Raw genomic sequence first — 16,868 nt, forward strand, 5'->3', positions numbered from 1 at the left:
TGGTCTCCCTCTTTCAAAATTCCTGAGTGTACTGTACTCTCCCTTCTTCCTCTGATGATATGTGATGATATGAGATGAAATGTGGTGAATGACACAGGCATTATGTTGTTGCATTAGACTACCACTGACCTTCTGACATAATGTTAGAAGGAGAATCATCAGTTCCTGAAAAATTCCTTTTCAATTCTTTTGCAAAATTTAAAAATAGTAGTTCTAGGTTTCCTGTTTTTAAACTGTATGTGTTCTTTATATATTCAAGATATAGGCCTTTTTACATATGTGGTTAACATAAAAATAAATATAAAGTGTATGTTTATATATAATTTTATATAAAATATGTATATAAATTGTATATAATATAAATGTTTATACATGAATGTGTGTCTATATATATCTTTTCCCCCTATTCCATATATTAACTTTTATTTTCTTTTTTTAAAAGATTTTACTTATTTATTTGACAGACAGAGATCACAAGTAGGCAGAGAAGCAGGCAGAGAGAGAGGAGGAAGCAGGTTCCCCGTGGAGCAGAGAGCCTGATGCAGGGCTCAATCCTAGAACCCTGGGATCATGACCTGAGCCAAAGGCAGAGGCTTTAACCCACTGAGCTACCCAGGCACCCCTACCTTTTCATTTTTAAAAGAGACAATATCCAATGAAGAAAAGAGCTAAAATATTTAGAATTTTTTTTCAATTTTCAGTTTTTCTTATAGTTCATGCTTACTTTGTTATATTTAATAAATATTGATCTAAACTAACTTTAAAAATACTTTTTTTCTGCTACTTTTATAGGTTTATCTTTTAACATCTAGGTCTCTGACTTATTTTGAGTTAATTTTTGTGTATGATATAAAGTAGAAATTGAGGTTTGTTTTCTTCTCGGATGGATATCCAATTGACCTAGCCCACTTAGTTGAAAAAAGTCTATTCTTTACCCCATTGAATTACCTTGACATTTTGTTAAACAATTACACATTTAGATCTATTTATGGACATTCTATTGTAAAATAATATAAATATTTTATTTATATATGTCATATATAAATAAAATATTTTATATATATATAATCTTTTACATTCTTAAGGATGTCAGGACTTCAATGGAACTAATGTCCCTTTGTAGTCAAGACATTAGTGCAAATACATGAATGAAAGATTGCTGTGGATGAAAGTTACAAATGGATAATAGTCATTTATTCCACTGTTTTCTAAATTTAGTTCAAATTTATCTTCCTTTGCATCAGTTAGTAGAACAGACAGGGGCATATATTCAAATGTAGGACTCCTGGAATTTCGTTAACTCATAGGCCTCTTGTGCTCTAAGGACATCAAGTATCCTCTAGTCTTTCTGTTTCCAAATCTACGTGTTCAAATGTGCCACTAACTGTATAACAAGTATGATATGAGTTTGTTAAAAATATAGATTTTTGAATACCCCTTAATCATGGCCAAAGAGATTAGAAACTCTGAACACAGATACTATTATCTGTTCAAAAGTCTCTTCCAATGACTCCCATGATCAAACTAGTTGGAGAAGTACTAATCTAGTCATCATTAAAAACTGAGTGAATGGAAATCCATCAAGATTCCAAACTGGGACAATAAACATGTTCCACGGTGTGGTTCCAGGGCCAGTGTTTCTTCATTATAACTTCCAATCCAGAAATGGTGCTGCTTTTGGTCTCTCTTATTTTTACTTCTGTGAATGCATCAGTATCAACGATTTTTTTTTTTTAGAGCACTATGTACAGTTCTTAATGTAAGCTACACACACCCAAAGACACGCAAACTTCATCATAAATATTTACTCAGGTATAGGCAGTCAAACAATCAGATTTGTGCAAAAGGAACTGAAACAGTGGAAATGATAATCAGTGACATGTTAATTTGTTATAGAGAAAAATAAAGCTCAGAGTGCATGAAGTGAGAGATGTGTGATGAATGGCTCAGTGTATTCAGTTAAGCTAAGTGGTTCAAACATTAGAGGAAATAGATTCCCAGCTGTGCATTTCACCATTTTATTTATGTTGTTGATTCAAGTGGTCTACTGATCACAGTTTTCTTTGTTTTCATTCAGTTTCTTTTTTTTGTTGTTGTTGTTTTTTGTTTTTGTTTTTGTTTTAGGCACTTTATGTTAATTGGAGACCACTAACTACAGAGAAGGCAAGATTAGTCAGTTAGCAGAAGCATATGAATGAGATGTTAGTGTCACAATGAGGATGTTAGAGGTTTCCCCAATTTCCTTACTGTTTGGGTAAAGAAAATGAGTCCTAGAGAATGGAAAGAGAATGGAAAGCTTTCTCCCAAGAGTAGAGGAAGAGGGCAGATCTTTTGTGTTTTAAACCTATTTTCTCTTTCACATACTGTACAAACTCCCTTCCCTTTGCAGCCTTGATAGGTTTAGTTTCCACTGTGTTTTGGAGGACTTAGATCAGAGTACTTCAGATTTCTGTTAGTTTTTCCTGTATCCTTTTGTGCATGCAACATATACATATTTGAGTACTCAATATGTTTCTATCAGAGTTCTAAATCTAGAAAATAGCCTTAAATACTTCATAGTAGACTCTCAATCAAAGGAAAATGACAGAAATTCCAAAATGGGGAAGAGAAAACAAAAGGAGTCAGTATCATCGTCCCGAGTTTCTGTTTAATAAGATTTCTCTGGCCTAGATAATTCAGAACATTTATCTACATATGGAATATTAAAATAAATATAATAATAATGATAAATAATACCTCAGGTATTATTAAAGTGTTATTCTGTCTTTTGTCCTTTCAAAAACCCTATGAGGTTTTCACTACTCTCTTTGTTGAGCAGAAAAGAAAATTTAAGATCATCCAGGTTAAATTGTTACCTTCAACTATTAACCATTAGCTTTTGAGAAAACTCTCTTGCTCCACAGTCTTCTCATTGCATTCTTCACTTCTGCATTTCTCAGTGTATAGATCAGGGGATTTAACATGGGGGTGATAATGGTGTAAAATACAGCCACCATCTTATCCTCTGAAAAGGTAGTATCAGGACGCATATACATGAACGTACAGGGGCCAAAAAAGATAATGACCACAGCAATGTGGGAGCCACAAGTGGAGAGTGCTTTGCGCCTGCCTTCTGCTGAATGCTTTCTCAGGGATACCAGGATGATGGTATAGGAAATTATCAAGATTACAAAGCTCCCCAGAGCAATGGTACCACTGTTGGCTGTCACCACAACACCGACAACATATGTATCTGTGCAGGCAAGTTTCAGCACAGGATGGACATCACAAAAGTAGTGATCAATTTCATTGGGTCCACAAAAAGGTAACTGGACTACCAGAGCCACTTGAATAATGGAGTGAAAGAACCCACCTATCCAGGTCCCCAGTAACATTTTATTACATCTGCCCCTGTCCATGATGGTCGTATAGTGTAGGGGTTTACAGATAGCCACGTAACGGTCATAGGCCATAACAGTAAGGATGAAGATCTCCGTGCAACCAAAGAAATGTACCCCAAACAGTTGCAGCATGCACCCCACATAGGAGATGGTTTTGCTCTTGGCTAATAGGTCAACAATCATCTTGGGAGCTGTGACCGAAGAGTAACAAATATCCACAAAAGACAAGTAGTTGAGGAAGAAATACATGGGAACCTTAAAAAGGTTTCCCATGCAAACGGTCAGCATGATGAGGATATTCCCCAGAAGAATGATCATGTAGAAGAAAGAAAACACCACAAAACAAACTTCTTCAACCTCTAGGTTCTGAGAAAGACCCCAGAAAATGAATTCAGTCACATTGTTTATTTTTTCCATGGAATTACTCTAGCACAGCAAGTTCTCAAGAGACAATGAAATTATCTGAAAGAAAAATATAACAGGGAACATGTACTTATGACTCAAAATAAGTGGAGAATCATGGTAGTTGGAAATGTAAAAATGGATATTTACTGCTTCTTGGCATGTATCCTTAGAGAAATTAAGGGGTATATATTTTGATCATCATACTTTCATGTTTAGTCATTCATTTATGTTAGATGAGGAAGCAATTTAACATTAGAGCAAATTCTCCAAGTCACACATCTAATGAAGAATTTCCCACCTTTAATTTTTTTCTCGTTTGTTTCTCAAAATTTAGTAGTTCTTTTCTTGTTCAAACAGCTAATATATATTACATCATTAGTGTTAGGTTGTACAAGGATTTGTTAATTGCATTTAACATTCAGTGCTCATCACAACACATGCCATCCTTAATATTCATCACTCGTTTTCCCATCCCCCCACCCCCTCCCCTTCTGTAACCTTCAAATTGTTTCCTGGACTCCAGATCTCTCATAGTTTGTTTCCTTCTCTGATTTCTTCCATTCAGTTTTCCCTTCCTTCCCCTATGATTCTCTGTGCAATTGCTTATATCCCACATGTGAGTGATACCATATGATACTTTACTTTCTATACTTAACTTATTTCACTTAACATAATAACCTTCAGTTCTATCCATGTTGAAGAACATTTAGTGGGTTTTTTTTTCATTTATTTATTTTCAGCATAACAGTATCATTATTTTTTCACCACACCCAGTGCTCCATGCAATCTGTGCCCTCTGTAATACCCACCACTTGGTACCCCGACCTCCCACCCCCCCCCCCCCCGCCACTTCAAACCCCTCAGATTGTTTTTCAGAGTCCATAGTCTCTCATGGTTCACCTCCCCTTCCAATTTACCCCAACCCCCTTAATTTTGTATAAGGCAGTTGACTTAATTTTAAAACAATTCAGTGTTGGGGAATATGATATTTTTTTATATATCTGGAAAAGCTTATCTTATTTTTGTCACAGATGTGAAAACATACCCCCATATTTTCCCTTCTGAATACTGCCATGAATGTTCAAGTAGTTGAGTGTGGATGATGTCTGCAGGTTCTCTTAGAATACTCTGATCTTTGAGTAAATGAATTTGTGTTTCCCTATTTGATATCAAGGCCTTTTACTCAAGAGGTGTTGGGTATAGTTAGAGGACAAAAATGGTACATGTCTCCTTTAGAGACAATGGTGCTGACATTTTATAAATAAATCATTCAGTTTCAAGAGTCTTCTTTTATCCCATTTGTGATATGAGAAAATTTTAGTTTCATTACCATCTATTATATGAGCAGCTATTTCTACTATGAAATTAAATCCATTATGTCAGTCTGGAATAGCCATGAAACCTTTATGAAGAGGCAGAGACAAAATAAGATAAAGCAATGAAGGGAACTGCAGAGACACATCAAGAACTGTTGGATTTGAAAGGAGCGGAAGTGAAATCTTGGGTGATTTCTCATCTTCAAACCCAGTTTTTGAGAATCCCTTAAAAATTACTTTTAAACATCTGCCTGTTAATTAAAAAATGAAAAATTCAAATGAGGGCGGCTGGGTAGGAAGGACTCTGTCCTTAATTTCACTAATTCATTTGTCATCTTTTTTTTTTTTTTTAAACAAGATTTAGTTCACTTTATTTTTCTTGTATAAAACTATGTGGTAGCCACAGCTGGCACCTGGGTCTTCCATTCATCATCCTTTTAATCTTTGGGTTTCATATTGTTTATATTGGTCTCTTCGTCAGGATGCATTAGACATTTGAGGAGAACATCCTGGAAATATTTCAAATGTATTTAGGAAGAGAACAATATTGGATGCATCCTCAGGGCTGAGACTTCATGTGCTCTAGTGAGTTCACCAGAAGTTACATGTAGAAAGGAGTTTGTGTAATAGTTTTGATTTAAATGTACAAGTTCTTCCTCAAAGTATGCCACAGATAGAAATAATTCCTTTAGTGGTATGTTAGGTTGGCATTGTACAGTATCATGGGCCATGATCAGGAATTTTGTCTCTCTGAGGACCTATCTCCTCTGGGTCTGTCACATGTAACACATATAGCTTCTACTATACTCTGTCTCAGCTGTCCCTTTGTTGCAACATTGTGACTGGCTCTTCCAGCTTTTGGGAAACTGCATGGCTGTGTTTTCTCAGATCTGTGTATTATGGCTGATGGAGTAGTAATTACAAATGTGCTTTCTCTTATGTGGCATGAATTAATGATAATATCAATGGTAAAGATCATAGTAGTAATAATAATTCAAGTTTAGACTCAAGAATACCCCCTGCTTTTACATGTTCTTTCTCCTCTTTTTATCCCTCTGAATTAAAAAAGAACAAAAACTAATGAACAAACAAACAATCAATAAATAAATGTCCAGCTACTTTCACTGAAAGGACCTTTCAGTTTTAAAGGTCTGAGAACTAGTAGGGTTTTTTTTATAGGTTTTAAAAATTTGTTTTTTTAAAAGTTAACATGTGCATAAAAGGAAATTGAAAAACACAAGAAGCAAAGAACAAAGTCACCCATAATCACAAGCAGTTTACAGTTTGACATCTAGGTCCCATGTGTGTATCTACAAAAGTAAGCATTTTAATGTAATTAAGATCATAGTTATGTATCATGCTTTTTTACACACCATGAATATTTACCATTTCAAAGTCCCCAAACTATGAGCATGTAATGACTGTTAATGTGTGTGCGTCTCTTTGGCTGTACTATAGGAATACATTAAGTGGTTCAATGGAAACATACCCTGTTGCTAATATTTGAATAGTATAGATTGGATAATGAATTCTTTTAGAAGCATTATACATTGTGTACTCTTACTTATGTCTGTTTTAATTGAACATTAAGGGAATGCAGTATTTTAATGGTAACCCTGCCAGTATCTTTATCTAGAGGCTTGTTGTCATTTTTGTCTTCTCTAAAATCTTTGTCGCCGAGAAAGGCAGGATTACGTTTTTTTCTTTCAGATAGAGTTGGTGTAATGTCTTCTTGGTTATAGAACTAGTAGTTTTTGATAACTGTTAATTATGTTGTTTGGCTCTCACTTAGAAGAAACTGAGCATTTAAACACAAGCCCGGGTATGGTGCTACCATTATTCAATCTATGGGGCTCTAAGGGAATTTTTACTAGTCTTTGAATTACAACCTATCTCAAAGAATTTCTTCCTCCACTTTTTGAGCATTTGAAAGATGACAATGTCAACTTCTTTTGAAATTATTGATATTTTCTTATTCACAATCATGTTACCCAATTTATAATCATGTATGGAGGTACTTTAGTATCTGACCATCATATTAATAATTTTATTTTCCACTTATTTCTGAGACTGATGACTTGCAATTATGTTTTAGATATTCAAAATATAGCAATTGTATTTAATTCCTTTTTTACATAATCCATTTTACTTTAATTTTAGAAGAAAAAAATCTCACCAATATTGTCTACAGCTCCAATTTCAATTTTTTCTTCAATATCTTCTGAGGTAATTTGATTGCAGTTATCCACAATAGATTGATGCCATAGGGATTGCTTTGTGAATAATTATTATCAGAGAATCTCTGACCTCCAAAACTCAAAAGCTGGCAGAAGTCAGGTCTTTGTCATTCCTGATTTTTGTCTCCTACCTACTGAAAGCTGAACTTTCACAGCATATTTGGCAATAAATGCTGTTTTCTCTACTTCTTATAAGGTCTGTTTAAAGAGGGTGATGCAAAACGTTAATGACCTTGGGGAAAGGCTTTCTCCCAAAGTCTCCCTCCATATTCAGAAACACAATAGACAACTAACAATGAGCTTTAATTTCAAGAATCTTTTCAACTTGTTAAATTTTAAGTTTTTTTCTTATTTCCTAATTTAATTAATTTGTTTACTTACTTATTTAATTTATTTATTTTTATTCCTATTACATTTATTGAATAAATTTTAAAGGTATGACACATGGGTTTTTAACAGCTTTCATTAAGCTTATTTTTTTCAGACTGTTTTATTTTTTTAAGTTCAATTAGCCAACTTATATTACATCATTAGTTTTTTTTATTATTAATTTTTCATTATTTATTTATTTATTTATTTTTCCTAGAAAATGCCTTATTTTTTTTAATTTAATTTTTAATTTTTTTATAAACATATATTTTTATCCCCAGGGGTACAGGTCTGTGAATCACCAGGTTTACACACTTCACAGCACTCACCCAAGCACATACCCTCCCCAATGTCCATAATCCCACCCCCTTCTCCCAAACCCCCCCCCCAGCAACCCTCAGTTTGTTTTGTGAGATTAAGAGTCACTTATGGTTTGTCTCCCTCCCAATCCCATCTTGTTTCATTGATTCTTCTCCTACCCACTTAAGCCCCCATGTTGCATCACCACTTCCTCATATCAGGGAGATCATAATAGTATTTTGAAAGGGATTGCACTGGAAGTGTAGATAGCTCTGGGAAGCATTATCATTTTAACAATATTTGTTATTCCAATCGATGAACATAGTATGTTTTTCAATCTCTTTGCGTCTTCCTCAGTTTCTTTCATAAGTATTCTGCAGTTTCTGGAGTATAGCTCTTTTACCTGTTTGTTTAGGTTTATTCCTAGTTATCTTGTGGTTTTTGGTGCAATTGTAAATGGAATCTATTCCCGAATTTCTCTTTCATCAGTCACATTGTTAGTGTATAGAAATACAACTAAATTATGATTGATTCCGTATCTTGACACATTGCTGAATTGCTCTATGAGGTCAAGTAATTTGAGTGTGGAGTCATTTGGGTTTTCAACATAAAGTATCATGTCATCTGCAAAGAAAGAGAGTATGACTCCTTCTTTGCCAGTTTGGATGCCTTTTATTTCTTTTTGTTATCTGATTACCGTTGCTAGGACTTCTAGTACTATGTTGAACAAGAGTGGTGAAATTGGGACATCCTTATCATGTTCCTAATCTTTAGGGAATGGTTCTCAGCTTTTCCCCATTGAGAATGATATTCTTTGTGTTCTTTTCATAGATGTATTTTATGAAGTTGAGGAATGTTCCCTCTATCCTTAAATTCTGAAGAGTTTTAATCAGGAAAGAATGCTGCATTTTCTCAAATGCATTTTCTGCATCAGTTGAGAGGAACTTGTGTTTCTTCTCCATTCTCTTATTAATTTGTTCTATCACATTGAATGATTTGTGAATGTTGAACCACGCTTGCATCCCAGGAATAAATCCCAATTGTTCATTATGAATAATCCCTTTATTATACTATTGGATCCTATTGACTAGGATTTTGTTGAGTATTTTGGTATCCATGTTCATCTGGGATACTGGTTTGTAATTCTTCTTTTTAATGGGGTCTTTGTCTAATTTTGAAGTCAGGATAATATGGTCTCATAGGGAAAAAAATGGAAGTTTTCCTTCCATTTCTATTTTTCTAAAAAGCTTCATTAGAAAGGTATGATTTTTCTTTAAATGATTGGTAGAATTCTGCTGGGAAGCTTTCTGGCCCCAGACTCTTGTTTTTGTTTTTATTATAGTTGTTGTTGTTTGTTTGTTAGTTTGTTTGTTTTGTTTTTGTTTTTCTTTCTTTCTTTCTTTCTTTCTTTTTTTTTTTGGAGACTTTCGATTACTTTACTTGCTGGTTATTGGTCTGTTCATATTGTCCATTTATTCCTGTTTCAGTCTTCATTGTTTATAAGTTTCCAGGAATGCATCCATTTCTTCCAGATTGCCTAATTTGTTGGCATATAGTTGCTGTTAATAAGTTCTAATAATTGTCTCTATTTCCTTGAAAGTTATTATCTTTCCCATTTCCTTCATGATTTTATTAATTTGGCTCCTTTCTCCTTTCTTTTGGATAAATTTGGCCAGAAGTTTATCAATCTTATTAATTCTTTCAAAAAATCAGCTTCTAGTTTTGTTGATTTGTTCTACCATTCTTCTGTGTTCTATTTCATTAATTTCTGCTCTAATCTTTATTATTTATCTTCTCCTGCTTGGTTTAAGCTTTATTTGCTGTTCTTTCTCCAGGTCCTTTTGGTGTAAGGTTAGGATGTGCATTCGGGATTTTTCTAATTATTTTGATCAAAGCTTGGACGGCTATGAATTTCCCTCTTAGGACCACCTTTGCAGTATCCCATAAGTTTTGAACTGATGTGTTTTCATTTTCATTGGTTCAAAAAATTGTTTAAGTCCTTCTTTAATTTCCTGGTAGACCTAATCATTCTTTAGTAAGAAGCTCTTTATCCTCGAAGTGCTTGAGTTCCTTTCAAATTTCTTCTTCTGATAGGTCCAGTTTCAAAGCCTTGTGGTCTGAAGATATGTAGGGAATAATCCCAGTCTTTTGGTATCCGTTGTGACCTGATTTGTAACCCAGTATGCAGTCTATTCTAGAAAAAGCTCCATGTGCACTTGAGAAGAATGAGTATTCTGTTGTTTAGGATGAAATGTTCTGGATATATATATATGAAGTTCTCCTGGTGCAGTATGTCCTTCAAAGCTCTTGTTTCTTTGTTGATCTCCCTAGAAAATTTTTCCTTTGCTGTGAGTGGAGTGTTGAGGTGTCCTGCCTTTAATGTATTGTTATTGATGTTTCTTTATTATGGTTATTAATTGGTTTATATAATTGGCTGCTCCAATGCTGGGGGCATAGATATTTAAAATAGTTAGATCTTCTTGTTGGATAGACCCTTTAAGTATGATATAATATCCTCTACATCTCTTACTACAGTCTTTGTTTTAAAATCTAATTTGTCTGATATGAGGATTGGTACCCTAGCTTTCTTTTGAGGTCCATTCATGTAGTAAATTGTTCTCCATCCTATCACTTTTAATCAGAAGATATCTTTAGATTCAAAATGAGTCTCTTGTAGATAGCATATGGATGGGTCCTGCCTTTTTATTCAATCTGAAGCCTTGTGTCTTTTTATAGGAGTATTCATCCCATTTACATTCAGAGTAACTAGTGAAAATATGAACTTAGTGTCACTGTATTGCCTGTAAAGTTCCTGTTTCTTTAGATTGCCTCTGTTACTTTATGGTCTATATTATTCTTGGGGTCTCTTCACTTACAGAATCTCCTTTAATATTTCTTGCAAGGCTGGCTTTGTGGTAAAATACTCTTTCAGGTTCTTCCTGTCCTGGGAGCTCTTTATCTCTTCATCCATTCTGGATGACATTCTTGCTGGATAAAGTATTCTTGGCTACATGTTCTTCTCATCCAGTATCATGAATATGCCTTGCTATCACTTTCTGACTTGCCAGGTTTCTGTGGATAGGTCTGATGTTATTTTGATGTTCCTCCCTCCACTGCAAAGTAACCACCTCTCCCTAGCTATCCTCAGGATATTTTCTTTGGTTGTACTATTTGCAAGCATCACTATTGTATGTCAGGGTGTTGATCTATTTTTTTTTTTTTTAACAAGTATTTTTTTAAAGATTTTATTGATTTATTAGAGAAATGGAGAGAGAGCACAACTAGGCAAAACAGTAGGCCAGGGGAGAGGGAGAAGCAGGCTCTCAACTGATTGGTGAACCCAATGCAGGGCTCAATCCCAGGACCCTGGAACATGACCTGAGCCAAAGGTAGCTACTTAACTGACTGAGCCACCCAGGCACCCCTGATCTATTTCTATTGATTTTCAGAGGGGTCTTCTCTGACTCTTGGACTTGAATGCTTGTTTTCTTCCTCAGATTAGGAAAATTCTCAGCTATAAATGGCTCAAATATACCTTCTGGTCCTCTATTTCTCTCTCTTCACCCCCTCAAGGATCCCAATAATTTAAACATTGGGACGTTTTATGGCATAATTAATCTCTCCAAGCCTTTTGTCATGGGCTACTAGCTGCCTATCTCTGTTTTTCTTTTCTCTTTCCATCAACTTACATTCTAGATAATTTATTCAATCTTCTGCCTCATTGACCCTAGCAGTTAGAGTAAGCAGTTTAGATTGCACCTCATTAATGGCATGAATAGATCTCATTTCTGACCTTAGATTTTCTATATTGTCAATTATGATTTTTTTAAAGCCTAGCTATTAACTTTTTGATTTTTGTACTGAATTCTGTGTCTGACATATTATTTATATCCATATTGATTAGATCTGTGGCAGAGAACACTATCTCTGGTTCTTTTTCATATGAGCTCCTCCTTCCTGTCATTCTGTCCAGAGAACGTTGAGTAGATGAATGAATGGTCCAAAATATCAACCACAACCCAAGCAAGATGTACCCTAGCAAAATCCTGAGTGTTTGGAAGGCTCCATAGAATAACACCTGTTGTTCCAGACTGTATTCTGGGGGAGTATCCTGCTTCACTGTTTCTCAGGTATCCCTGCTTGAGCAGACTTGTCCCACCCCCTGTCAGCAGGATAGATTCAATGCAAACTGGTCCTCTGTGTGGCTCCCCCCCCCCCCAAGAGGCTTTCTGCACCTCTTCAGAGGAACAGAGCAAAAGTGGTCAAATGCAAAACCCACCCTGACCCAGAGCAGAAAGACCATAGTCTGCCTTCTTTAATAAACCCTCCAAGACAGTCTCCACTTCTGTATGCATTCAAAACTGCACCCTCTCCTGTTGGGCGCCTACTGCAACTCTCTCAGAGGTAGTCCTAGGGGCCCAGGAGTACCTGGGTCTTTGTGTCCTTTGTGACCTTTGTGACCTTTGTGACTGTGTCCTTTGTGACCCTAAAACCACAAGTGGCCATGGGCCTGCACATGCACCCAAAGCTACTGTACCATGTCTGGGTGCCACCCTAATGTCCTTTCCAGATTTCTACCACCTGCAAGATGTTGCCTAGTTGTGGGAACATGTACCAGTCTTTTTTCAGGCTGCTCAATAAAAGAGCCATTACCAATGGCCTGGCTTTCTATTACTGATTGACCAAAACAGAATCTCCTGGGCTAGCTGATCATAACCTGCTTCCCAGCTCCGATGCTTGGGCACTCTACATCTTCAGGTACTTGCATTTGCTCTGTGATTTATCAGATCCCAAGACCACAATGTCCTTTCTACAATTCTACCTTTTAGACATCAGTTCTGCATTTCCAGATACCCTTTCTGAGAGGGATGTCACTTACTAGCACAGATTTCTTAGGGTTCCTATTTTGCATTCAGTGTTATATCACTTTCCAGGAGCCAGCTTATAGAGACTCCCCCCTTCTTGTTTATCTTCCAATATCTCCCCAAAGATATAAAGCTCCCCAAAGGAAGCTAAAAGTCATAGCTGAATCTTTTCAATAGAATTCTTTGTATCTATGTTTTGAGTATCCCATACCTGGGTTTCAGAAAGAGAAGAGAGAAACAGGAAGGGAACTCATATTTATTTATATGTACTAAACACTGGAAAAATCCTTCTCTGATTAAGCCCAAAATGGATGAAAGACCTAAATGTGAGACAGGATACCATAAAAATCTTAGAGAACATTGGCACTAACCTCTTTGACTTTGGCCAGAACAACCTGTTTCAAGACATGTCTATAAAAGCAAGGGGAAAAAAATGAACTTTTGGGACTTCAATATTTAAAAAAAAAAATGCAGAGTAAAGGAAAGAGTCAACAAAATTAAGAAGCAACCTATAGAATGGAAGAAGATATTTGCAAATAACACATCAGATGAAGGACTAGTATCCAAGATCTATAAGGAACTTCTAAAATTCAATACCTAATAAACAAATAATCCAGTCAAGAAATGTGCAGAAGACATGAACAGACATTTCTCCAAAGAAGACATACAAATGACTAACAAACACATAAAAAAATGTTCAATATCACTAGCCATCAGGGAAATACAAATCAAAACCACAATGAGATACTGTATTACATCAATTAGAATGGCAAAAATCAGCAAGACAGGAAACAAATGAGAAGGGACCCCTCTTACATTGTTGGTGGAAATGCAAGCTGATACAGCCACTTTGGAATACAGTATAGAGGTTCCTCAAGACCTGAAAAATAGAGCTACCCTATGACACAGCAATTGCATTACTAGGAATTTATTCCAAAGATACAGATGTAGTGAAAAGAAGTACATGCATCCCTATGAGAAGCAATGTCCACAATAGCCAAACTGTGGAAGAAGACAATATGCCCTTCAAGAGATGAATGGATAAAGATGTGGTTCATATATACAATGGAATATTACTCATCCACCAGAAAGGATGAGGGTGAATGGGTGATAGGCATTAAGGAGGACACATTTGTGATGAACACCAGGTTCATTAGTTATGTGCGACTAATTTATCATAGAACATCACATCAAAAAATAATGATATACTATAAGCTGGCTAACTGAACATAATAAAAATCATTTTAAAAAATATAAACTAACTATAGTGAAATAAAATAGATTGGTGGTCAGGATGAAAAGATTACAAAAAGGCACAAGGAAAGTGGTTGCATAATTTCACTAATTTAATGGGGTGATGGATTCACAGATGTATACATGTTTGAAAATTAACTAAATATATACAATTTAAACATATGCTCTTTCTTACATGTAAAATATCTATTAATAAATTTAAACATGTACACTTCAAAAAAACCCTTGTCTTTACTCATGACATACATTTTCCATATAGTGGCACAATTAAATGCATAAGTGCCAAGTATTTGAGTACATTTACAACATGTATTCCATACAGAAGCAAATTTTCTCAAATATAAATGAATTTCAGATCAGTCTTTGGAAACAAAATGCATAGGACGCCTGAATGGTTCAAACCATTTAAGTGTCTGACTCTTCATTTCTGCTCAGTTCATGATCTCATAGTTGTGGAATCAAGCCACATGCCAGGCTCTGTGCTGGCCGTGGATCCTGCTGTGGAGTGTGTCTGTCTGTCTCTCCTTCTGCCTGTATCTTTGCTCCACTCTCTAAATAAATAAATAAATAAATAAAGACAATTATTTAAAAACAAAAACAAAAACAAAACACAGTGCAAATGAAAATAAGCCAAGGACCTGATTTCAAAAGAAACTCTTCTTATTAAAAATAATATGGAGAAATAATTTCATTCATAGAAAAATACATTCAAATTTAAATTCCATATATTTGAATGAAGCAATATAAGGAAGATATTTTTATCTGTTCACTGTTGAATTTAAGCACCTAGAAAAAATTTACATATTTAGCAATAAGTATTCATAAAGCAAATGAAAGAATTAAGAGACTTTCCTATTGATATGATCCAACAGTGTTTGATCCTATTCAATACACAGGTACTACTGAAAAGGGAATCTTATTCCATCTAAAGTAAAGTCATCATTTTCATTTAACATTTCCTGGAACAATATACATTGTATGCATTGTATGCATATCATAAAATCTACACAATCTGTGTCCCAGTTTGGGTCAAAAGGCCAGAAACTGCTACAAACCAGTAAGAGCTGATGTCTCAGTTCAGGCCCATATGCAGGAGCCTTCTGAAGAATCATGGAGAGTTAAATGTGTTGGTGTGAAGGCCATGGTTGCACATGGCTTATTGAGGTTGAGGAATGGTTCAGTTTGAAAGCACTTGGGCAGAAGTCTCCCTTACTCAAGGGAGCTTAGTCTTTTATAATTTTCAGGCCTGCAACTGGTTGGATGAGAATGCTACTTTAATAAGAGAAACATAATTTATTCAGCCTATGAATTCAAAAGTTAATATTATCCAAAATTATTAGTCACAACCCAAAGCAAAGTCAAAACAGTATCTGAGCAGCCTGCGGTCTAGGCAAGTTAACACATAGAATTAACTCGTAGAAGTCAGTTGATTATCCACATAGCACCTATACACATTTCTATAAATCATACTTAATCCCCAATAAAGACAATACAAGGTCATAATTCCATCTAACATCATACAACTATCCTGCAAACAACTGAAAATTCACTAAAATCTCCACAAGAAGGGAAGGGTCATTTTCTTGTGTGATTTTTACTTTTATATTGATAGTAAGTTAAATACTAGGATGGAAAATTAAAAAAAAAATGCTACCCTTCTGTGATAGAAAGTTAATATATCTTCAGTTTCATACAATAATAAGAAAAGGAAGAAAACAGATATTTGCCTTATATATATTCACACATGTAGGCATATTCATAGCATAAGAAGTAAATACAATAATTACAGTTTTCATTTTGTAACACTCAAACGGTTGCCGCTAATATTTTTTACTACATTCTTCTTTTATTCTGTATTCAGTGTGCCTTCAGCAGCTTTAAAACCCAGCTGTGGTTCTTCAGCTGACAAGGAACAAAGACCTTCATTATTGAAGCGTCTGGGTCATTAGTAGGTCTGCCTGGATTGGGATGTTGTTGTTTTTCATTGACCTTAATCACAGAGCATGGTGATACTAAGTGTGGTCCTAAGTGATCTCCTCTATTCTAGATATACTCTTCCTTATCTCCATTGTGGAGAAGTAATCCGATTTCCTCTCAGTTGCCAGGATCAATCACCCAACCAACATAATAACTTATTTCTTTGTCTATTGATTCAAACTCATGAACTAGCCAGAGTGGTCAGGCAGCTTTGTTCCATAGACTCTTCTTTGTGTCTCCCTCTGGAGTCATTTTTTCCCTTTGGAATGAGGACTTTGAAACAAGAAAATTTAACTAAATGGAATAGGAAGCAAAAATTAGTAGGTCATCAAAGACAATATAAATGATGCCTCTCACATTTCCTACTTTGGTTACAGGTCCTGGCTGTGGGAGGAACAGCCACATGCCATGAATACTGATTCAGAGCATAAATAGGCTTCCAGGAAACTGAAGACTCTTGCTCCAAACTTGGAAGGTATCGCTACCTAGCATGTACTATATCTAGTTCTGCAAAAGGTCTTTTTGCCATTATCAGGCCAATTTATTCAACAGAGTAGGAAATACAATAATATCAATGATTTTGTGAGTATAGTTCCATTGTACCAGTTCATTTTCTGTGAAGTGAGATTGTTGATCAGAAGCAATACTGTGTGAAATGCTATGATTGTGGACAAAAATTTCTCTAAGTCTGTGCCTGGTTGTTTTATCAGATGCCTTGCTTATTGGGAAGGAAAATCCATATCAAAAGGGTCTATGGCTTTAAGA

General features: G+C 35.3%; 1 protein-coding gene across 1 annotated transcript; it reads right to left on the reverse strand.

The window, feature by feature from the left end:
• Window positions 1-2,864: 2,864 nt before the first annotated feature.
• On the reverse strand, window positions 2,865-3,797 carry LOC101678275 (olfactory receptor 4S2). The gene has a single exon (XM_004782273.1). It carries the CDS (start codon window positions 3,795-3,797, stop codon window positions 2,865-2,867), a length of 933 nt encoding a protein of 310 aa, XP_004782330.1.
• Between the last annotated feature and the right edge of the window lie 13,071 nt (window positions 3,798-16,868).

The sequence above is a fragment of the Mustela putorius genome, unplaced genomic scaffold, assembly GCF_011764305.1.
Source record: "Mustela putorius furo isolate JIRA1106 unplaced genomic scaffold, ASM1176430v1.1 tig00000127_pilon_pilon_pilon, whole genome shotgun sequence".
NCBI lineage: Eukaryota > Metazoa > Chordata > Mammalia > Carnivora > Mustelidae > Mustela > Mustela putorius.

Excerpts from the sequence above, each read along its gene's own strand:
- LOC101678275 (XM_004782273.1), bottom strand. The coding sequence starts at position 3,797 with ATGGAAAAAATAAACAATGTGACTGAATTCATTTTCTGGGGTCTTTCT.